We start from the raw sequence: 23,241 nt of genomic DNA on the forward strand, positions 1-23,241 counted from the left end.
TCTCACCCAATCAGGAGCTGACGCAGGGTGGGGCGGGACCTGGGCTAGAGCGGAAGTGGTGGCCGGAGCGGAAGTGCAGCTGCCGCCACCACCGCTGCCGCCGCCGCCGCCGCCGCCGCCGATTCCGGAGCCCGGTAGCTGCTGCCGCCGCCACTGCAGCTACGGTCGCCGCCACCGCCGCTGCCGCCACCACCGCCTCAGGAGTGGGCCTGGGAAAGACGTAGTCGCCGCCCTCCGAGCTTCCCGGAAGCGCCTTTGCTCCCCACCGTCCTCCACGGTGAGTGCAGCGCGGCTCCCAAGGGCCCCAGCGCGAAGCCCCTTCTCGGGCGGCGGCCGCGGCCCGTCCCGCCACCGCCCCTCCCCGCTTCCGGCCGGGCCTGTGCCTCCGCGGGAAGCACCGGGCTTCTCCCTCGGCGGGCCATACGGGGTGCGGCTGGGTACGGCCGGGCCGCGGACTCCCCTCGGCACCTCCTCTGCTCGGCGCCGCCCCTGCCTGCTCCCCTCGGGCCCGGAGCCATCCCTCGGCCTGTCAGCCTCGCTCCTTTGTGGCTTTCAAAAATTGAAATGTAGGGGAAGGCGAGCGAGTTCCCCAAACCGCGACGCCCCTGCTGCACTCCCTGGATGAGTAAGGGTTTAACCTTGGCGACAGCTGGGGCGAATCCCTCTCCCACTTTGCAGTAAAGCTGTTTCATCATCGCTGGTGTGGGAAACCCTGCTGGACCCGAGATTCTCTGACAGCAGGGTTGAGGTTTGAATCAAGAAATGGATTTGTCGGAATCGTTTTTACTGACTCAAACCGGATTCCCAGTGGGGTGGGGGAAGATCAGGCTGAGAATTGAGGCTTCTTAAGATATTTGTCGTCATTTACTGCCATAATCTCGTGTGTCTGCGCCCCAAATTCCTCCATACACTTTTTTTTTTCAAACACTGTTTGAAGTCTGTTGGTGGGGATCGAGTGGGCGAAATGTAGACCCTTTTTCTTTCCAAGATGAGCGCATCTGGATCTATTGCAAATGGAGAACTTGCGTGCAGGGAGGATTCCAAAGGTGTCAGCGTTGATGAGAATTTGCCAACCTCTCTGTAAGAATAAGTCTTGTCCTTGCCTTCAGTACATTCTCTCTGGTGAGATAGCATTCGACTCTTGATTTCACTTGTCTGATGTGGGAGGTGGAATCTGCAAGATGTTAGGAGTCTGTAATATCACGAGAGCCAGTGCCGAAAGGTGCAACACTTAGGAGAATATGAAAATTACATTTCTCACTGTGTCTCAGGTGTTTCTGTGAAACCATGCATACATACAGTTTATAGGACTGAACGCGTGGTTACTGAGCGCTTTACATTTAGTTACTGGGAATTTATACAAATATTTGGTTCTTGGTGGGTTTCTTCTTGACTGCCTCCACCCAGCAAACCTGATTTTTTAGGGTTGTTCGATGTGTGTGTGTGTGTGTGTGTGTGTGTGTGTGTGTGTGTGTGTGTGTGTGCTTTATAGCTCAAATGTCCTTAGCAGCATACAGCTGGAGAATATTGTTTTTTTTTTCCTTCCCCACCCAAGTCAGAATTTTAAGCATGACCTTAGAAATGGAGGACTGAAAAATCCAGTACCAGCTGCTAAATTATTTTCCTAGCCTCTGCCTTCAAACAAGATAAGAAACCATTCACCCATCTTACAGATGAAATCTTTATGAGAAATGAGGTGATTTGGCCTAAACCACACACCTACTTTCAGATTGAATAGCCTCTTTCATCTGTGGCTTTATTTATGGACTGTCAGCCCCTGGAGTATGGCTCTTACCCTGTTATCTTCTGTACATTTCCCATCATGCAGTGCTTGTCTTATGTTGAAGCCATTTTAGACTTGGAGCTGTATGGCTCAGGGAGGCAGCCTGTGTGAAACCAGGCCGAGCACATTCCCTTGATGCTTGTTCCCTAGGCAGAGTCTCCAGAGATTTGGGCTGCTGCAAAAAGTGCATTTTTCCCACTTGGCCGTGGATCCAAAAACAGCACTGAAGTTGATGTTAGGTAAATTTGATTCGGTTCTTTCCCTGTACTCTTTTCTAACAGTGATCCTCAGAAGTTAATTGATCTCTGGTTCTTAGCTTCCCTATCTCCACAGTTGTCTGCGACCTTTTGTAAACTGTAAGTTGTTAAGTCTAAGCCTTTGGTTTTGTTGTATCTTAGTGGTTGAGTTCTCTTTCTCCCTTTCTGATAAGACACAGTCTTGTTCTGTCCACTGCTATTAAAACGATACATCCTATAACTTTACATATGATAACGGTGCCCCTCTTCCCCACGCTCACTGCTTTGGTCTTCCTCGGCCTCTTAGGTGCTGGGATTACAGGTGTGCACCTCTGCACTGGGCTGCTAATACAGCTTTTGATGTGTGGTGGCAGGCCGAATTAAAATAAGCTTCTGGGTTGTAGATTTTCTTAATACAAATAAAATTAATTAAAAAAACAATTGAATATGAATGGACATATACCATGATGTTTTTATATATATATAGTGTAATGTTTAAATAGCCTATCTCTTCAGACATGATTTCTTTTTATTTGTTTGTTTGTTTGGTTGGTTGGTTGGTTTTTCAAGTCAGGGTTTCTCTGTGTAACAGTCCTGGCTGTCCTGGAACTCAAATCTGTAGACCAGATTAGCCTCGAACTCATAGAGATCCACCTCCCAAATGCTGAGATTAAAGTCATTCGCCACCACCCAGCCAGACATGATTTCATTGTAGTAAAAAATAAAGTTTTTTCTTCTAGCCCATTGAGAAATCCAGCACACAGGGTACATGTTATGTGTAGTCAGGGTACAGTGCATAGCATAACTGAACTTGTAAATTTATAACCCGTGTTTTTGACTGTACATGTCCACATTTAGATTAGGTATAGCATACGTGCCTATAGCATAGACACATACAGAATCTACCCGTTGTGACTTAATCACTAGCTACTGAGGTATCCTCAGGTAAATAGTCTATGATCACACTAGTCACCACTTATAGCACTTTGTATGTGCCAGGCTTCCTTGTAAACACTTCAAGCACTAATTATTTAGTCTTCAGCCAATGAAAGGTAAGTACTGTTCGCCTCATTGTATAGATGAGGAAACTGAGGTGCAGAAATTAAATTTTTCCAAGGACAGAATTAAGTGCTGAAATCAGGAGTCGCACCCATGTCTTTGACTCTGGGTAATGATAGATTTGACTTGTAGAACAACATGTATTCTATGACCACCTTACTTTTTTGTACATGCATCCTATTATGTGTTTAATCTAGCATTTCATCTGTACTTAAAGGCGTATACGATACTGTTCTTTCATAGGGTGATATTGCTGGTATATATCAGATGAAAGCTGCTGAAAAGTCTAGTTTTTCAACCCTCACTTTATACTAGGGAGGACATTCATCAAGTACTCCACAGAAAGCCACCCTAGGTTCTGTTTTCCTAGATTGTAACTGTAACCATACCATCTTTTATTGTTACTTCTCATACACTTTGTAGTATTTTGGGTTTGTATTTTGTCTGGGAGAAGGAAAAGGGAAGGTCTCCCTCTGTAAGTAGAGAGAAGCTAAGTTCCTGTGTCCTGTAGGAATTGTGCTCCCCACTCTATGGATGGCATCAGGCAAAAGCAATTGTGTCAGTGAGGAAGGAACCCTAGAAACTAGAACTTCATGGTAATCTCAGCACTTGGGAGGCAGAGGCAGGCTGATCCATGTGAGTTTGAGGACAGTCTGGTTTTGGTTTACATAGTGAGTTTCAAGATAGCCAGAGCTACATAGCAAGACTCTGCCTCAAAAAAAAAAAAAAAGAAAAGAAAAGAAAGAAAGAAAAGAAAAGAAAAAAAAATCCCTGCTTTATACATTTACCTAAGGAGATGAGAATTTGCACTAGCTAGGGGCCAGGAGAATATAGTTACATAATGACTCTTTAACGTTAGACCTGTCTTCACTACATGAAAAGGGCTCTAGTAGATCTGCATTTCATAATGAGAAACAGTTGGAGGTAGACTTGGGATTTTCCTAAGGAGAATGTTAAAGGAAGAGATATGGATTTGAAGTCCTTTTCTGTTCTGTGATATGTCTGCTAAAAGCGACTTATAAGGCTGCTTTCTGAGAGGCAGTTACATGTTTCTGATTCTTGTAATGAGATGAAAGTGAGTGATGGCCTCACAAAAACAAGCTATTCTGGCAGATTGTAGGTAAACTTTTTTCCCTTCAAGTTCTGGCCAGTTCTTGATTATGTAAGTTTTCCTGTTCTGGTTGTTTATTTCATTGTTTTCCTTAAAAGACTCAGCTAGAGGAGTTATTTCTGAATGGCCTTGACAAACAGATGAAAAGCCAAATTAAAGTAGCTATGAGGCTGGTCTGTTACTCTGTCTTCCTGGGGAGAGCCTTACATTAAAGCTCGTTTGATAGTTAATGTGTTTTCAGAGTGTACTATAACTACTGCAGTAACCTTACATGATTCGTCAACACAGTTAACAGCTTATCTTTAAAAAAGGTTGCTACATTGAGAAAACATTAACTTTAGAATTAATGTAGAGGGGCTGGTGAAATGGCTTAGCTGGTAAAGGTGCTTACCACCAAACCTGATATCCTAGGTTCGACCCTGATACCCACACGGTGAAGGAGAGAACCAATTCCCTCAGTTGTCTTCTGACTTCCATGTGCACACAAAAGAAATAAATGTCAACAACTTTTGAGATTAATTTTATGGGCTCAGGAGATAGCTACTTTGGTTAAATGGTTACTATGTATGCATGCATAAGGATCTGTGTTTGGTCCTCAGCACCCACATGAAAAGCCAGATGTTTTGTGCATATATAATCCCAGTTCTGGAATGGGGACACAGGAGAATGCCTGGGGCTCTGGGGCTGGTCTTTGAGAAAGATCTGTCTCAAATACAAAAAAAAAAAAAAAAAAATAACCCCCAAGGAGAGCTCCTGAGGATTGACACTCAGAAAGTTGACCTGTGATCTCTGCACACAATATTGAGGTAGATCCAGCTCTGCCATGGATAGCTAGCTGTGTGGCCCTCAGTAAGTTATTCTTTACATGTCAAAGGAGATGGTGCCACCTATCTCATAGGTATCTAGTATTGTATGGATTTATACCAATTCCTGAGTGCTTTGTCCTTTTCAGCAGACCATAAATGATAGTATTGTTACTTAGCCTTTTAGCTGTTCTGGGTTTTGTATGGGTACCTGATATTTTTGTATGGAGTGTGGTTTGAAAATATTTTAGGGACTTGTTGGAATCCAGTTTGAATCTTTTTTTTTAAATGATTTTTTAAAAATTTTTATATGCATTGATGTTTTGCCTGCATATCTGTGTGAGGGTGTTAAATCCCCTGGAACTGGAATTACAGACAGTTGTGAGCTGCTATGTAGATGCTGGGAGTTGAACCTAGGTCCTCTGGAAGAGCAGCCAGTGCTCTTAACCACTGAACCATCTCTCCAGCCCCCAGTTTGAATCTCTTAAGTATGATTGGTAGCTGAAAAAATAGTAATTAAAAAGCCTGATGCTGTGTCTTGATTTGAGCTAAGGTAGTGCTTTGAAAAGTCCAGCTGGATGTGGTGGCTCACACCTGGTAACCCCAGCATTTAAGAGGCTGAGGCAGGAGAATTGCCTAGAGTTTGAGGCCAGGCTAGGCTGCATAGTGAGTTCCTGGCCAACTTACATTATAGAGTGAGACCAACAGCAACTAAAAAAAATAGTCTAAGCGGGGGTGGGGGGGTGGCGCACACCTTTAACCCCAGCACTCACAGAGCCAGGTGGATCTCTGAGTTTGAGGCCAGCGTGGTCTGCAGAGCGAGATCCAGGACAGGCACCAAAACTACACAGAGAAACCCTGTCTCAAAAAACAAACAAAACAAAACAAAAAAGGTAGATACATACACACACACACACACACACACACACACACACACACACACAGAGTCTGTATTTTCTAGGTCAAATGTGACTTATCTGTGTCTGTCCACATAGGAAATAACAGCTTGTTCGCTTTTTAAAAATTCATCAATGATCAAGTGGCTTGAAATTCAGTGTGGTGGGCATATTACATTTTGGGTGTCCAAAGGATAAATAACAGTCTGGATTCCTAACTTAAGCTTAGAGCCCACTTTAGTACCAATAAAAGTGTTTAAGAGTAAACTCTGAAATACAGTAGCTCTATGTCCGGCAAACACTGAATTGTGAAGAAAAACCAAAATCTCTTCCTTCTTCCATAGCAGTTGTGGAATTTTGTTGTTGTTTGAGAAGGTCTCATGTAGCCTAGGCTAGCCTCAAACTTCCCATGAAGCTATGAGAATGACCTTGAATTGAACTCCTGATCCTCCTGCCTCCTATTTCTCAGTGTTGGCATTACAAGCCTTCCCAGACCCGCATCTTTCGCATCAGTTTTCAAGTATCATTACGAATTTTGCCCAACAAAGAACCAACACTTAACTTAAAAACTACCAGTGTTGAAACCCTGTCTCAAAAAACAAGCAAACTAAAAGCAAAAACCACTGGTGTTAAGTGGTATGTCCAAGTGTGAATAAATAACATGCACCACAATAAATCGATCTGCTGGCTTTAAGTGACACAATCCAAAGACATAGGCTAATTCTGATTCATAAAGGCAGCCCAATTGACTGACCCTATGAACGGATTTCAAAGGTTTGCCCTGCCATTATAATGAAGCCACTCAATACAGTTCACCAATTTATCTTACCACAGAGACACCTGCATATCCATAGTCACTGCTGCTGTATTTACAAAACCTAGGAAACATTCAGTCTAGGTACCATCTACTAAGCATATATATAATATATATATATATATATATTATATATATGTATGTATATGTATGTATGTGTGTATGTATATATATATACATATATATATGTATATATGTATATATATATATATGAAGTGAATTTTACTCTGCTGTGAAAAAAATAAAATAACAAAATTCACGGAAAATATCCTAAGTGAAGTAATCCAGGCCCAGACCCCAACTCTGGAGTTGGATCTGTGTGTTTAAGTGTCTGTAGAGGTCAGAAAGCTAGAAAGGGCCCTGAGAGTGGGAGGGAAAGTGACCTTCGGGGAGGAAGGGGGTGACATGAAAAGAGGAGGGGGACTGCTGTGGATGGACAGGTTTAAGAGAAATTGGGGGAGAGAATTTTAATGGAATAACCCCTTTCGTCCTCTGTTGCTCTTTGTCAGGTATTTATCACAGCCACAGAAACTACAGCAGTTAGAGTAAGGCCCCTTTCCAGTTAGACTGGGGGGCATGGATTCCACAGGAAGAAAATCGTGCGGGGACTGTAAACCTGGTCAGAACCCACCGCTAAAGGGAGGTTCCAGACCCTGGAGGGAAGCCACTGCTGCTGCTTTACTAAACAGACAGTATGTCAGAGCATCTTCTGAATCCCTATGCTTATACCGATGGATTAGTACTCACCTCAGCCTTGGTCAGAGACACTTTTGCCATGGACAGCGGTTAACGAAGACTTACAACTGGTCAAAGTGCTGAAAGAAGTGACTACTGCCCCACTGGGACATCCTCCCCGCCCCCCAAGCCCAGGGAACGCTGGGAAGAAGTGTGGTGAAATGAAGTCTTCTGGCCACGGTGTGGGTGTTCACTCATGACTCCTACCAGCTGTACAAGATGGGGCCTGCTAATGGTCTAGCACAGATGGGGGAAGGGCAAGTGAGGTCCCACCTCTAGCTGAGGAGCTATTGGCAGTGAACAGCTGTTGGGGCAGGGGCATTCGTTTCGTTTCAGGGGTGTGGCCACTGGTCAAGTCTTCTCTGATCCAGTAAATAACACACCCATGGGCAGGGGATCTCCTTATTAGGAAACCCTGGTATGATACTGTAGAACCTTGCACCACGTTCAAGCAGTTGACTTACACATAATGAGAACTCAGAAACTTCAGTCTATGGTAGCCATTTATTAATTTTAACTGTTGAAAAATAAATACCCCACCTCCATTTAACTAGATTTGAAAGCACATGGAAGCAAACACGATGATAATTCAAAGTAAATTACTACTCCAGGTACTGAAGCTCTATTTTAAACTCAATATCGATGTTTCTGGTGTTATCTGTAGGAATCAAGAGATAATAAACTGTATTTCCTGTTGTCAAAATAATTTTAAATGTATAAATCATCTATAGCCATACTACCTTAAACACACCCAATCATTGAAAAGGAATACATTTAGTTCATGATGTTAACTGTTTAGGAGTCTCTGTAAACACTCAAATCAACAGCACTGACAATGCATTCCACACAAAAGTTAACGGTCAATGAGGAAGGGACACTCAATATGCACCTCATTTCTCTTAAATCTACCTTGTTCTCTTTAAAGAATTTAAAAAGAACAGCACATGTTAATTACTTATGCTTATTTCTAGAATATGACTCTCAAGAGTTTACTGTAAACACTTTTATTGGTACTACAGTGGACTCTAAGCTTAAGTTAGGAATCCAGACTGTTATTTATCCTTTGGGCACCCAAAATGTAATATACCCACCACACTGAATTTCAAGCCACTTGATCATTGATGTTTCCAACAAAGAATCTGCACATGTTTGAATGAAATTAGTTTTACAAGACTACATTTTGTATGTGGAATGGCACACAGGCGTTTTTAGAGTAGGTGTTTTCAGTGAGTAGTTTCCTTTGAGAGCCAGGAGTGCTTCACTTGTTCAGGATAACACCCACCAACCAACTGATCCCCTGACTTCTCATTCCCTCCCAAGGTAGGTAGCTTGGCATACTTTCTTTCCTCAGCTGTGATCTGCTTTATGGTGCTGGGGATGCTCTAGCTGGTGTATTAGTGAGTGTGGTCAGCCCCCACCCATTCACACCTCTGAACTTGGATTTATTTTTCTACCACTTAGCACCTTATTCTTCTCCTGCCATTTCATAAAAGGAGCTAGGACACCTACCTTTAAGAAAAAAAAAAAAGATTTATTTATTTATTTTTATTTAGTGTGTGTGTTTGTCTTCCCACCCCACTCCCAGAACACCAGAGGCATCCGGTCCCCTGGAGTTGGAGTGACAGGCAGTTGTGAGCTCCAGAAATGAATTCTGGAGGTCAGACTGATTCCTTGTTAGAGCAGTATGTGCTTTTAACTTCTGAGCACTCACTTCAGTTCCAGAACACACATCCCTTTAGCCTCTTCCCTCTTGGTGTAGTTGGTTGCTTTTCCCAGGAGATTCAGATGTGCTGCCTTTTTCTTGTGTTTCTATCACAGTTTTAGCTTGAGTGGGGGGGCACTCTGCTGGAAGTTCTTTTCAGCTCCTCTGAGGAATAATCCAAAGAATTCTTGGACATACTGATCATTTTTGCAGTTGTTTCAACACTGGACTGTAGGCATTTTGTTTTTGTGAAGTACCTGAAGAGTCAGAATTACTTGTCTATGAACCTTTACTCTGATTTGGCTGCTGTTAATGTCTACTTTTAACACTGCAGAAACAGGTATTATAATGTGGGGGAAATTATTTAATTGCTTTATATAGCTTCCTATTGGTTCTGTGTAGGGCACCATGTTTTCTATAAAGTCAGGTGATTCTTGACATGTAGTAGATAATGGAATCCACACTTTAAATTTTTTTGTTTTGTTTTTTGAGACGGGTTTCTCTATAAAACAGTCCTGGCTAGCCTGAAACTCACTCTGTAGACCATGCTGGCCTCGAACTCACAGAGATCTACCTGCCTCTCCCTCCTGAGTGCTAGAATTAAAGTTGTGTGCCATCACCGCCCAGCTCACATTTTAAATTTTTAACAAGTTATTACACTCAAGCTTATTTTATAATCAAAAGTGTTCTATTTCTTAAAAATATAGTTAATGCTTCTAAAAGCCAAAGTTAACATTTTCAACTTTTCTTTGGAATAACTTTTTAAAAGAATATATAGGTGAGTGATAGTGATCTTCTGTTTGCTTGGCCACTCTGAAATGACTTCTAAATTTTGAATGACCTCTAACTAGAAAATGTCCCTTAGGCAAAGCATTAGCTACAAGAGTGAGATTGGCTGTCATGTATTCTTTTTGGTTTTTCGAGACAGGGTTTCTCTGTGTAGCTTTGCGCCTTTCCTGGATCTCGCGCTGTAGACCAGGCTGGCCTCGAACTCACAGAGATCCGCCTGCCTCTGCCTCCCGAGTGCTGGGATTAAAGGCGTGCGCCACCACCGCCCGGCTTCTGCTGTCATGTATTCTTACAGCATTGGTTAGCTGAGTTAGCTCTTCATTTGTAGTCACTTTTAGGATTGTGTTTTGAAGTTTTCTTGTGATCCCAGCACTGGGGAGATGGGCAGGAGGATGTAGAGTTCCAGGCTACCTTGGGGTTGGTGAAAGCCTGTCTCAAAACATCAACAAGGGCTGCAAATAATGACTTAGCCAGTGTGCCAAGTCTCTGGTGGATTCCCCAGTACTGCTTTTTCCTCAGAGAAAATTAGGGAGTTGGGGCAGAAGTCAGAAGACAGTGTGTAATCCCCTGGAGCTGAAGTTGAAGGCAATTGTAAGCCACTGGATAGGGGTAACCAAACCTGGGTCCTCTGAAAGAGCAGGAAGTGCACTAAACCATCTGCTTTACTACCACCATGCATGGTAGCTTATTTTTTAAAAGCTCTTTATTATAAGACAAAATAGTCTGTTCCTCATAGTTATCCCAGGCTATGGTCTTAGGATGACTGTGTAGAAAGTAAACCCACCCATAAACATAGTGCAGGAGGATATAGAGTTCCAGGCCCTGTGCCTCATCTGGGCTGTCTGTGTTGTGACTGAGATATGGGATAAAATAATTTTAAAAGTAGGAGATAGCTGGGGCGGTGGTGGCGCACGCCTTTAATCCCAGCACTCGGGAGGCAGAGCCAGGCAGATCTCTGTGAGTTCGAGGCCAGCCTGGGCTACCAAGTGAGTTCCAGGAAAGGCGCAAAACTACACAGAGGAACCCTGTCTCGAAAAACCAAAAAAAAAAAAAAAAAAAAAAAGTAGGAGATAGTCAGGTATGTTGGCACACATCTGTAATTTGAACACTTATGAGGCTAAGACACATTGTGAGTTCCAGACCAGCCTGGACTACATAGCGAGATTCTGTCTCCAAAAAAAAGAAAAGTAAATTTTAAAAATAAGGATTATAAAAATTTTCAACCTAGAGATAACACTGAGATTACTACCCTTAGCCCTTTTATTTATTTTTTTTCTTTTGTTGTTTTGAGACAGGGTTTCTCTGCGTAACAGCTCTGGCTGTCCTGGAACTTTCATTGTACACCAGGCTGGCCTCAGACTCTGCCTGCCTCTGCCTTCCAAGTGCTGGGACCACCGCCTGGCTACCCTTAGTCATTTTGTGTTGACTTTTCTATCATGCTTATATACTCTTTAGGAACATTTTAGGAAAGTACCGTGTACCCCTTTATGCACAGCCCTGTACATCTTAACTGTCTTTCCTGTGCAGCTTCCTTTTGAGGATCCTGCAGTCTGTACTGTCCTGACTCTTCTGTACTAACCAGCTCTCTACTGTTGGATGTTTGAATTGTTTCCAGTAGTCACTAAGCGTTGGTTACATTTATTAGCAAATGCCTGCCAGTACTGTGACTTGATGCTTCCAGTGGCCTAGAACAGACAGATTGACAGCCATCATTACCATGTGGGTGCTCTGGGAACTCATGCATGTCAATGCCTTCCTACTGGCTCACTGCCAGTCTAGACTATGGCCTCTGAGGAGTCGTCTGCCCAGTAGAAAGCAAATAAAGCCTGTGACCTTCATTCAGAGTCTTAGAAGAAATGCATGCCCTTCTGATAAGCTACCACTGCCTACTAATTCCAGAAAAGCCTGATTGGCAATTGTTAAAATGTCATAGTTAGCATGTATGTCCCATTTTTGAACTCACTGAGAGAATGAGTCTCATGTTAACATAGAACTATTTCCTGTGCAAAGATCAATACAGACTCACTTCCTCCTTCCTGGTCTTTTGTTTATTGTTTTGAAACTGGGGATTGAACCCAAGGCCTTGTACATACAAAATAGGTGTTCCTCCACTGCGCTAATACCCCTAACATTTTTTGAAATTATATATTTTTTTTAAAGTTTTAAAAAGCTCACACTTTGGGTTTAAAAAATGGTATCTAGACATTCGGAGAGAATTAATAATCTTCAGATTGTTTGTGCAGTATGTATTTCTAAGAAAGAGTTCATCTATTGTTCTTTACTGCCCTGTTCCTGGTGTAAGCAACTCTGCTGAGGGAGATTCTGTTGTCTGCACTTGTAAACTTTAAGACTTGAGTTTGACAGGCTCCTTTTGTGTGTACTGGCAGAGTGTTTTGACACCTGATGCTGTTGCCTTTCTGTGTGCTCTTTGTTCTCCTGGTCATGGGTGTTCAAAAACTTAACAGTGCTTACTTGAGCAGTTTAGGATTACATGGGAGTCCTTCCTTTGAAAAGAATATTTGGGAAACTAAGTGGTATAGCTTTCTAATGTAGAGCAGCATAAAGAAGCCTTAGACTGTATAGCAGGTTCATGTGTATTGAGAGTCCTGTATCATAGACCAGCATGGGCTGTGTAACCCTAGACAGTTGGATAGAGTTTGCATAGGCAGGAGCAGTCTAGATGAAGAGACCTCATACCTGAGCAAGGTGCTTACAGGGTATATGGGAATGTGTACCTGAGAAACGGTACCTATTGAATGAAGATCAGTGAATCAGAAAACCTCACAGGCCACGTTCTGAAGGACTTCTGAAAGCAAGGGGAAGACCTTAAGATTATTGAGTTAAGGCGAAGGTGTGACTGAAGCTGTAGTTTAGAAATCTATAGAGTGAGGGAGTGTGCTTTTAAGGAACAAGAACTTTGGAGTATTGTGTTTGAGGAAGGAGAGGATACTGCCAAATTAGCAGGGTGGTTTCATTTCAGGAGGTCCTCTTCTAGGAGCTGTTCGCTGGTGCCAGTTGTGCTGGATACTGGGAGCTTCTCCCCAAAGAAGCTCAGTGTGGGAAGGAACTTGGGAGCACATGCAAATGACTTCAGTACTGAAGACACACATTAACCAGCAGGTACAGACAGAATTCTTGCCAGAAATATTTTCTTATTAGAAACAGAATATCAGCTAAATTTAATAAAATAAATTTTGGTAGGTTCATTACAAACTTAAAAAAATAGCTGGGCAGTGATGGCGTACACTTTTAATCTCAGCAGAGTCAGGCAGATCTCTTGAGTTAGAGGCTAGCATGGTCTAAAGAGTGAGTTCCAGGACAGCCAGAGCTACTCAGAGAAACCTTGTCTCAAAAAACAAACAAACAAAAAAAGACAGTCTGGGGGTGTTGTGCAGTGCTGGAGTGAAATTTCAAAATAATTTCAAACCCAGCCAGCTTTAAAAAGATAGATACCAAAAGACAAATGAAACTAACATTTTTAAATATTCAAAATATCATGGTTTCAAAAGGTGGTACTAGTCACATTTTCTAGTGGCCAGTGACTATTGGAGCTTCTGGGGAAGGTCGATGTAGGGGCCATGTGAAGGAGAGCTGCGGCCCAGTGAGTCGAGGTGGGAAAGCAGACGTGCATGAAGACAGCTGTTTTGTCAGAAGGACGTGTTGTGAGAAGAGGGGTTTGCTGTCAGTTGCTACTCTTTTCATTGTCTCTACTTGGGACTGTGAGAACTTCAATCAGGAAGTGTCTTTATTGGGGATTTCAGAGGATGGCCTGCTATCACAGATAGGGCCTGGAGTACAGGTGGGTGTTAGTGTAGATGGAGAAAGAGGAACTGTTTCAGTTTTCCTTCTGTGCCTTCCTCCAAACTACTAGATGTTGTGTAACCCATTTCCTGTTGAAATTGGCCTAGCTGCTCCAAAATCCATGTTATATAAGTCTAGAGTTACATAAGCAGCAGGCATCAGGACCTTTAGTTAATGTGTTTTCTTGTTTCTTTGTATTGAAAGTTTTAGAAACTAATGGATAAATGAGTATCAATTTTCTTTTTAAAGACATAACACTTGGTCTAAGGTAACATGATGGTTTTTAATCTCAAAAAACTCTGTGACAATGTCAGAGAATCTTGAAATAATCCCAAACCAGAAAGGCTCCATTTTATTTCAGATTTATTTATTTTTATGTATATAGGTATAGATGTATGGATGTATGCCTGCATGTATGTCTATCCAGCACGTGTGTGTGCCTGTTGCCCACAGAGGCCAAAAGAGGGCATTGTATCCCTTGGAATTAGAGTTATAGATAGTTGTGAGCCACCATGTGATTGTTGAGAATTAAACCCAAGTAAGTTATCTGGAAGAGCAACCAGTGCTCTTAACTGATGTCTCCACTCCCAAAAGTTTCCTTTTTGTACTGCATGTCCAGTGTGGCAGAGTCATGCAGGAACTTGGACTGTAGAACGTCACCATCTGAGGACTGTACATACTGGAATACATGGACTTTTAGGTAACTGCTGTAAAAGAAGAGGGCAGGGAGAACTGTCGTCTCTGCTGACATTTCATCTGGCTGAAGTGCTTGCTGTTTGACTCAGCTGCTGTAGGGTGCTGGGAACTGGACAGTGAGAAGGGGCTTCTGTATTGCTGGGTGTTGAGCTAAGGTTGCTTTAAAAAAATGTGTATGGGTGTTGTGTCTGTATGTCTGTCTGTGTACCACATTGATGCCTAGTGTCCTTAGAGGCCAAAAGTGGGGTGGGGGTGGTCAGATCCCTTGGAACTGGAGTTCCAGGCAGTTTTGAACTGCCATGTAGATGTTGCGAATTAAATGCAGGTCCCTTGGAATGGCAGGCAGTGCTCTTAACCTCTGAGCCATATCTCCAACTCCAAACTAAGGTTACTTTTTAAAAATTAAAAAGGTAAAGAACATGTATGTAGCATAAACTTAAAAACAAAAAACAAGCCCTGGGGCAGGAGCTGTCAAGATGGCCTAGCAGGAAAGGGAGATTGCTGCCAAACTTGATGACTCAAGTTCAATCCCTGAAACCCACATGGTGCAGGGAGAGAACCAGCTCCGACATTGTCCTCCCTTCCCCCATGCCCATGTATATGCACTCTCCCATGTGCATGCACACATAAACAGGTGTTTAAAAGCAAGTCGTTTTAAAGCAGTTTCTGTGTATTGGGGAGAATACTAGGATAATGGAACAAACAAGCTCTAGAAGAGACAGACAAGCCAGAAAGCCTTGACTCCCCACTGTGTTCTACTTGCTGTGGTGTTGTGGGCACATTGTTTTCTTTCTCTTAATCTTTGTGTTTCTAAGAAGGTAGAAGGGTTATTGGGAATATTCCTACCATGTAGGATTGTTGGTAACAATTGACCAAAATAATTTCAAGGCCTCAGCCGAGTCCTGACTTTGTAGGTATTCAGTACACGGTCCACATTCTTGATGGCATTGGGTGCTGTACTTCTGAGAGTGTCATTGCTGACATTGCTTCCTCTGTGCTCTGGCTGTTCTAGGAATGACCATGGACAAAAGTGAGCTGGTACAGAAAGCCAAACTTGCTGAGCAAGCTGAGCGCTATGATGATATGGCTGCAGCTATGAAGGCTGTAACAGAACAGGGACATGAACTCTCCAATGAAGAGAGAAATCTACTCTCTGTTGCCTACAAGAATGTGGTAGGTGCCCGCCGGTCTTCCTGGCGTGTCATCTCCAGCATCGAACAGAAAACAGAGAGGAATGAGAAGAAACAGCAGATGGGCAAAGAGTACCGTGAGAAGATAGAGGCTGAGCTGCAGGACATCTGCAATGACGTGCTGGTGAGGGCAGCGCTTCTGCTTTTCACATCCATCTCTAGGCTTAACGAGTGGTCCAGATACACTCTCCAACAGCTTAGGAGAGAGTGGAGGTGTTCCACTACACTCAAAGAGCTGAAAACTGTTTATAACTTGATCTAAAGAATGTGATGTGATTTTCATCACCCTTTCTTGATCAGTGCATCTCTTTTGGGATGTCTTCCTTCTCTAAAAAAGACCTGCAACAAACAGGAACATTTCATCAACATTCCTCCATTTGTCTTTAGAAATTAAGGCCAAATGGAGGGGATAATTAGAAAGATGCAGTCACTAGTGGGCTGTTCTAGTGTTCTCAGTAGTGATGTCTGGACAGGAAGAGGTGTAAAGGCCTTTCAGCCTCTCCTTGGTCATGCCTTCACAAAGTGTAGAAATCGGATGTTGAAGGTCAGGTGCATCTGTCAGTTACAGTGTACAGTCCAAAGCCAAATCAACGGTGGTCTGGGGCTTCTCCTGTGTGTTATGGACGCTACGGTCAGGTGGGGGATCCTTGTAACTACATTTGGGGTTAGATGGGAGGGTTGGTGGCCTATCCTAGAACACCTTATGATTATATTCTTTCCCTCATATCTGGAGCCCACTGGGAACTTTCATTTTCTGTGTGAAATTGGGTAAAAATGAACTCTGAGGGCTACTGTAAAGGGAAAGGGGGTTAACACTTGTTGATCTCCTTCCTACCCTACTGTCTGTCTCTCCAGATGACTTCCCTTGACATCTCTTGAAAACCAGTGTAAAGCTTGTCTGCTATCAGGCAGCACGCCTCACCCCAACCCACAGGAGTCCCACCCCTCTCTGCACAATACTTGAAAACAACTACTGCCTCCTGCACACCCTGGCATTGATTAATGAAATCCTTGATAACTGAGCTTTGCTTTGAGCCTCTCTTTTTATTAGATTCTCTTTTATTAGATAAGAGTTTCATGGCTAAACTTGTTGCCTGTCGGTTGTTTGGGGGTTTGTTAATGGTGCACTAATTCCTGAATGTTAGGTACATCTGGTATTCAGATGAAGTATGGCATGCATTCCAAAGGCAAGAAAGTTCCATAATTCCTGACATGTAGACCAGCTTTTAAGAGCATCTGAAAGAATGTGAAGAAGAGCATGGTACTTACTGCCTCTTAACCAGTTTTTCAGGATGCCACATTCTAAAACAACTCTTCGAAAATATTGCTCTGTATACGAAGCTTGGACTCCTTCAGAACTACTTTTGTTGTAAGCATAAATGTTTAAAGGAATTTGTTATTAATAATAGTACTAGACTCTGAGTGCTTACTACGTGCCAAGCAACGTGTTAAGCACTAGATGTACATTACCTCGCTTGTCCTTACAACTGCCTCAGAAGGTGGCCATGCCGGTCCCCTTTCCCCTCCCCACTGTACAGCCAAGGAATCTGAGGCTTGGGGTTCTAAGTCTCTCCAGGGTCGTGTGGAAACAGACAGTAAGCGTCAGAAGGTTCTCTTCCCAGGTCAGATTAATTTTAAACTTAGTTCTTGGCTGTTTTGTTCTATTACTGCTTTTTTTTTCTGCCCAGAATGGAAAGATCCACACACACTCACAATTACAGAATTACAAGTTTAAATGGGGGTTTTGTTTGTTTTTAAGAGACAAACAGAAGAGTTACGAAGTAAAAGTCTCTTCTAATGTCACTTCTCATCCAGAGAAACATTGTTAATAGAATCCTCCAAGGCTTTCCCTGTGTTTTTGTGTGCATGCACCCACACTTATTTTAATATTAAAGTGAGATTCCATTTAGAGTTGTGTTAGTGGTGTGGTTCTCTGCCATGTTTTTGACATCGCATTCCACTGTGGTGGCTGAATTATAACCGGCCCTTACAGTGGTCAGAGTGACTTGTAAATGAAGAATACAGGTGTCTACTCTTAGGACTTAGCTAAACAGTATTTAGCAGCTTGGATGAAAATTGGTTGGGTTTTTCTGTTGGTTTGTGTAGTTTTTTTTGTTGTTTTTAGTCTTCAGAAAAATCAGTAGTAGTAGTATCTATCTTGAATCTCAAATGTAATTTGAACATCTCAGAAGCAATTCAAAATTCTTAATGTGAATCACTTTTTAGGAGCTGTTGGACAAATATCTCATTCCTAATGCTACGCAGCCAGAAAGCAAGGTGTTCTACTTGAAAATGAAAGGAGACTATTTTAGGTATCTTTCTGAGGTTGCATCTGGAGACAATAAACAAAGTAAGTAACGTTTTAAAGAATACAGTCAGTAGGAGGGCTAGTATTTCATAATGAAATCCATTTTGACTTTGTTTACAATAGATACTAAGATCACAGTAACGAGAGTTTCAGGACCACAGAAGCAAATCTCTATCTAGTGGACAGATAGGAAGGGTATTAGAAGTTTAGTATGTAATATATGTGGTGAACTCTTACCTGGGAATTGATGGTTCTCCGTATAATAAAACTGTAAAATATGGTGGTTCACCTTGGCTGTGACTTTCTTTACCCAGTTTTAGTTGCTACAAATGTAGTTTGAAATCTAAATGGAAAATTTCAAAGATAGATGAGTCATAAATTTTCCCAAGTAACCCTGTATATGCTAGCCACCTATGACTTACCTAGTTGCCATATTGGTTACTTGATTGACTGTTCTAGTATGGCACTGCTTGTGTTCAAGTAATTTACTGATTTCCAGAATGCAAACTTACATTCCAGCATATTGATGGAACTGTCCTGTTAATCTCCTATGTGAGTTACCTTGAGCATAGATGATAGGTTTCCATACTGTCTAGTTCCCGGCATCCACAGATGAGGAGACCACTGTGTGGACCACCATAAGGTGCATTTCTTCAACACATGGCTTACTGTGATGTGATTGTGGCTGCTTTACTCGTTACCATGTGCCAAGTAGTTAGGGTTGCACTATTCTCTTAGCACTTTGAATCTGGGTGTGGGTCTCCAGTTTTTCCACTGAAAGAAACCAGAGTTCATGTATGGACTGTTTACTTAGGCCACATACTGGGTGAGTTAAGTTGAAAATTTGAGCTTGTTTATGCTGACCTTAAACCCCATTATTTTTTCACTAGAACATATTTTCCACACTTAATCTTATGAAAGGCCGTGTCTATATTTCTCAGATGCTTTAATAGACTTCCTCCTAATTGTCTGTTTTCTTCCAAAGCATTTGCTGTAGTACTTACATAAACATTGAACAAGTGTTCAGGTGGAATGGTGAAGACACGGACCTTTGTATTGATAGTTCATTTACTTTAGCCTCTTCACTGAAGTAACTTGATAGTGGATCATCCAATGGGATGCAGCCTGTGCAAGAAGCTGACCTTTTTATCTTCTTTCTAGCCACTGTGTCGAACTCTCAGCAGGCTTACCAAGAAGCATTTGAAATTAGTAAGAAAGAAATGCAGCCTACACACCCGATCCGACTTGGCCTGGCGCTGAATTTCTCAGTCTTTTACTATGAGATTCTAAACTCTCCTGAAAAGGCCTGCAGCCTGGCCAAAACGGTGAGGAAAGAGAGACCCTTTTGCTATTTCCAAGAACTTCCTTCTATTGATGACAGTCCTCACTGTCTTGGACATTTAAACATTTTCTAGGGGGTGGGATTTTAGGAAATAAATACAGAGCTGTTACTTGGTGCTTTCGTCTGAATACATGCTGACTTTTGTTTTACTTTGTTTGATTACTGTTGGGGTCATTGGTAGAACCTTTGAGGTAAAAGTGGTGCTTCCCAACAAGCTTTGAGCATTGGGCATTGTCATGTTTGTGCCAAGAGAGGACATCATGAAAGAAATGAGATCCCATTTTGTTTGTGCTGTATTACTTCCTGTCTTCTTTGGGGAGCTTTCTCCTATGCACACTGTTATTTCAAACTTGAATTTGGAAAGGGTGCCTGCAGTGAATTCTACAACTTGAACCCCAGAGACAAATCAAGCTTAGTGAGGTGAGCTTTGCTGTTCTCCCTTTGACCTTTGTGTACAGACCTTTTTAGTTTAAACAAAAATAGAAACCGCTTTGGCAATTAAAAATTTGAGTGAGCTTATAGACTAAATGTGCTAACAGTAACAGTGTTTGTTGGTGGGGATTTGTCATTGCTGGTTGGTGCTTTATACATGTCACACATTGGAACCAGCTGGCAGACATGTGAGAGGAGAGCAGGGCAGTTCCCATCCTCCTACCTGCAGGAAGGGTAGAGCTAATGCAGAGAATGTCCACGTCTTTGCTAATAGCTCTTTGTTTTAGGCATTTGATGAAGCAATTGCTGAACTGGATACGCTGAATGAAGAGTCTTACAAAGACAGCACCCTGATCATGCAGCTGCTCAGGGACAACCTCACTGTAAGTACCCTGGAGGCCGTTCACCTACTTAACCCACTACTGTCCAGGGTGTAAGAGGGATTTGTCAACTCACAGTACAGTTCTACGTTGTTACGTTAACCTGTATTGTACTGCTACCTTTATGCCTTTGCAGTCATCATTGTCTATGGTAATAAGGAGTTTTGAATAGTTGAGTGAGAGACCTGGAAACAGGACTCAGTGGTTCTCAGCCTGTTCTTCCAGAGGACCCAGGTTCCCAGCACTCACTCAGCAGCTCACAACCATCTGTACTCCAATTCTAGGGGATGTGGTGCCCTCTTTTGACTCCCTAGAGCAGTAGGCATGTAAATGATGCACAGACATACACGCAGGCAAAACACCCATACATGTAGGATAAAATGAAAAAGAAAACTTAGTGGTTGAGGTAAATATACTAGGCCCACCTCTTGGAGAAACATTTTAATGATCTATTATTATAGCTTTCTATTTCCTTTTCTCTTGCAGCTCTGGACATCAGAAAACCAGGGAGATGAAGGAGATGCTGGAGAGGGAGAAAACTAATGTCTGTCATGCTGTGTGATCTCTTTGGTGTCACTCTGTATCCTCCACATTATGTCCCTTTGTGCGATAAACAAAAACAAAAAAATCGAATGTTGACTTTCGATTTTTCACAGCCTAAGCCTAGCAAAAATGGTCCCTGGGATAAACAGCTGGTATTTGTATCTAAAACTCAGACTGGTCCCTTAAATGCCACGGCATTTCTGAAGTCTTGATTTTTGATCAACATTGACAAGGATTACTGTATGTTTAATTTTTACAAACTGAACACTGTGATTATGGGGTTTTGTAATTTAGCAGAGCTCTTACTGGTAGGAAAAATAGACCTGAATTATGTATAACTTTTTGGAAAGTTTAATCTGATATCAGAATAGTCACTGAAAATACAATTCTGTTGTAAAGTTGTACAGAAAGTTCTAGAGATTCTGTTGTGATGCCGGGACTTAGGGTGAGATGCTTACCATTGGCACCCTGAGTTTGGTGACTCACGGTAATTCTGCCTATGGTTGATGGCTTATTGACGCTTGATCAATATGGGCTGTTGCCACTCAAAAGTTCATGACCACAAATATCTGCAGTGTCTTCTCCTGAGGAAACTCAAAACCTGAAAGTGAAATTCTTTAGCTGATAATTGGGCTATGACACCACAAAAAAGGTCCCGTGCTCATACCACATCTGTGACTAAACCCCTTTACTACAGCAGTGTGTTCCTTATTAGCAACTTGTGAAAGCAGAGATCTATTTCTGTTACCCCCTAGCTAAAGGAGAGAAAAAGAGAGAGCAGTCTGTCTTAGGAATGGCCATACTAGTTTGCTGGATAATTCCTTTAAGGACACTGTTCTGGGGAGATGGTCTCTTGTCTGAGGAGCACTCCTAGTCTTGGAGGGTGGGTCTTCCTAGCTTGGAGGGTGGGAACTTGGAGATTTAACATTCTTTCCGTCCTGTCCTTCTGGCTGCTGACTTTGGTTTTCTCCTCTTTAAATTTACAGCTTTCTGCTTCCTTGGGTGTTTTCTTTTGGAAGCCTTTATTTGTTGTTACTGTATGGACAGGGGCGAGGCATTGAGCACATTGGGGAGCAAGCCTTGCTTCAAGGTGTTGGGAAAGGTGGCCCGCCAGCACCGTCACCCCCGTCTTCCTGCAGCTCTCGGCACAGTCGTTGTTCATTCCATGACTGAATCAAAAGAAGTCTCTTTAAGTAGCCATGATTTCTCCCTGTTGCAATCAGCCCTGATAGTGCTTGTTAGTACCTGTCACCAGACCCTCCCAGTGTACCCATCCAGCTTAGTTCTCAGACTTGTCAAACAAGACCCTGTAACACAGGGAAGTTGCATGGCCACTACAGTAGAGAGCTCCAACAGCAGCCAGGCCTGACAGTCTCACAGTATCACCCCTCTACCTTGACATTCCATGGAGCTGTAGAATCCATCTGTTTGTCCATCTGCTGAAGTGAGAAAAGAATTCATGCACTGATTTAAAACCAAAAAACAAAACAAAAAAACAAAACAAAAAAAAAACTAAAAACAAAAAACAAAAAAAAAAAATCCCTTCTTTCTAGCTAAACAAAAATGTGCAGTTAATACTTGGCGCTTGACAACGCAGTAGTGAGTGTGGACCCAAGCCTGTCTGTATATCTGGTAGCTCTTTGCTTTGTTTCTTCCTTACCAGTATTCTGCCTAACGTTTGCTTCTGTGGTGGTTATATTTACCTAGCAAGCACACCTGTGGTTGTGAAAATAGTATAGCAAAAAGAAAAAGAAAACCCTGGTTACTGATGTACTAGATTCGTGTGTGTCTTTTAAGCATTCTAGTTTCACCTTACCCGGAGGAATCAGGAAAATGTAAAAACTCAAAAGTGAAATAAACGTTTTATCAGTTAGTTGCCTGTGGATTGATGTATCACACTATCTGTCACTCAGGACTATTCTGATCACACCTGTTTGGAGCTTTTTCTTTTAAAAAGTAGTTTTATTTAACCCTTTGGAGCCAGCAGGAAGACTGTGTACGGCTGTTTCTGTCGAGGTGGATGTGATCATTGCCGTCTTGACCTCAGAACAGCTGTGATCACCTGTGCAAGGCCCTCACCAAAATGGGCCGTTTTTTGTTTTTATTTTGTTTTTTCTTTTAGGAGGGGGTGGGGCATATTTCACAAGATTACATAAGCGCTTTGGCTGGCGGCGGCGGGCACAGATGGCAGCCCTGCTGGTGACATAGCTGTTCTGAAGTGGCGCAGGGGGCCTGCCAGTGGTACAGCTGCCTGTGGACCTGCCCGTGCTCCTTCCTGTCAGGTCCCCTGTAAAACATAACTCGTTTGCCAAACTGGACTTGGATGGGGTCCTTTAGTCTCTTAGCATCTTCCCTGTCTGTAGTGAGTAGATGTGTCTGTCCCTAGGAAAAGCCCTGTGATATGCCACGCAACAAAACCAAAGGCGAGTCTAGGAGGGGCAGTTGATGGCCCCGGCTATAGGTGCTAAGGCACACAGCTGAGCCAAGTATCGGAGAAACCCCCAGCTGGCAATTTGCTTCTGTAGTAGAGTCTGCCAGGTAAGAGATTCCCCCAAGCAGCCGGTGGACCAAGTGTTCTTACAATCCCGGAAAGCATTTGTGGGTCAGGATGTAAGCAGGCA

The 23,241-nt window shown here is 42.7% G+C and overlaps 1 protein-coding gene across 2 annotated transcripts; it reads left to right on the forward strand.

The window, feature by feature from the left end:
* Positions 1 to 61: 61 nt before the first annotated feature.
* On the forward strand, positions 62 to 22,493 carry Ywhab (tyrosine 3-monooxygenase/tryptophan 5-monooxygenase activation protein beta). 2 transcript variants are annotated; one of them, XM_052724005.1, is made up of 6 exons: positions 62 to 277; positions 15,438 to 15,739; positions 17,842 to 17,965; positions 19,085 to 19,248; positions 19,985 to 20,080; positions 20,564 to 22,493. In XM_052724005.1, the coding sequence occupies exons 2-6, from the start codon at positions 15,440 to 15,442 to the stop codon at positions 20,618 to 20,620; spliced, it is 741 nt and encodes a 246-aa protein (XP_052579965.1). In that variant the 5' UTR covers positions 62 to 277; positions 15,438 to 15,439; the 3' UTR covers positions 20,621 to 22,493. The 2 variants fall into 2 exon arrangements, with proteins under 2 accessions (XP_052579965.1, XP_052579964.1); XM_052724004.1 differs by lacking the exon at positions 62 to 277 and adding an exon at positions 428 to 1,122.
* The last annotated feature ends 748 nt before the right edge of the window (positions 22,494 to 23,241 follow it).

This window comes from Peromyscus californicus, unplaced genomic scaffold (assembly GCF_007827085.1).
Source record: "Peromyscus californicus insignis strain IS unplaced genomic scaffold, ASM782708v3 Scaffold_7__1_contigs__length_154581171, whole genome shotgun sequence".
Taxonomy (NCBI): domain Eukaryota; kingdom Metazoa; phylum Chordata; class Mammalia; order Rodentia; family Cricetidae; genus Peromyscus; species Peromyscus californicus.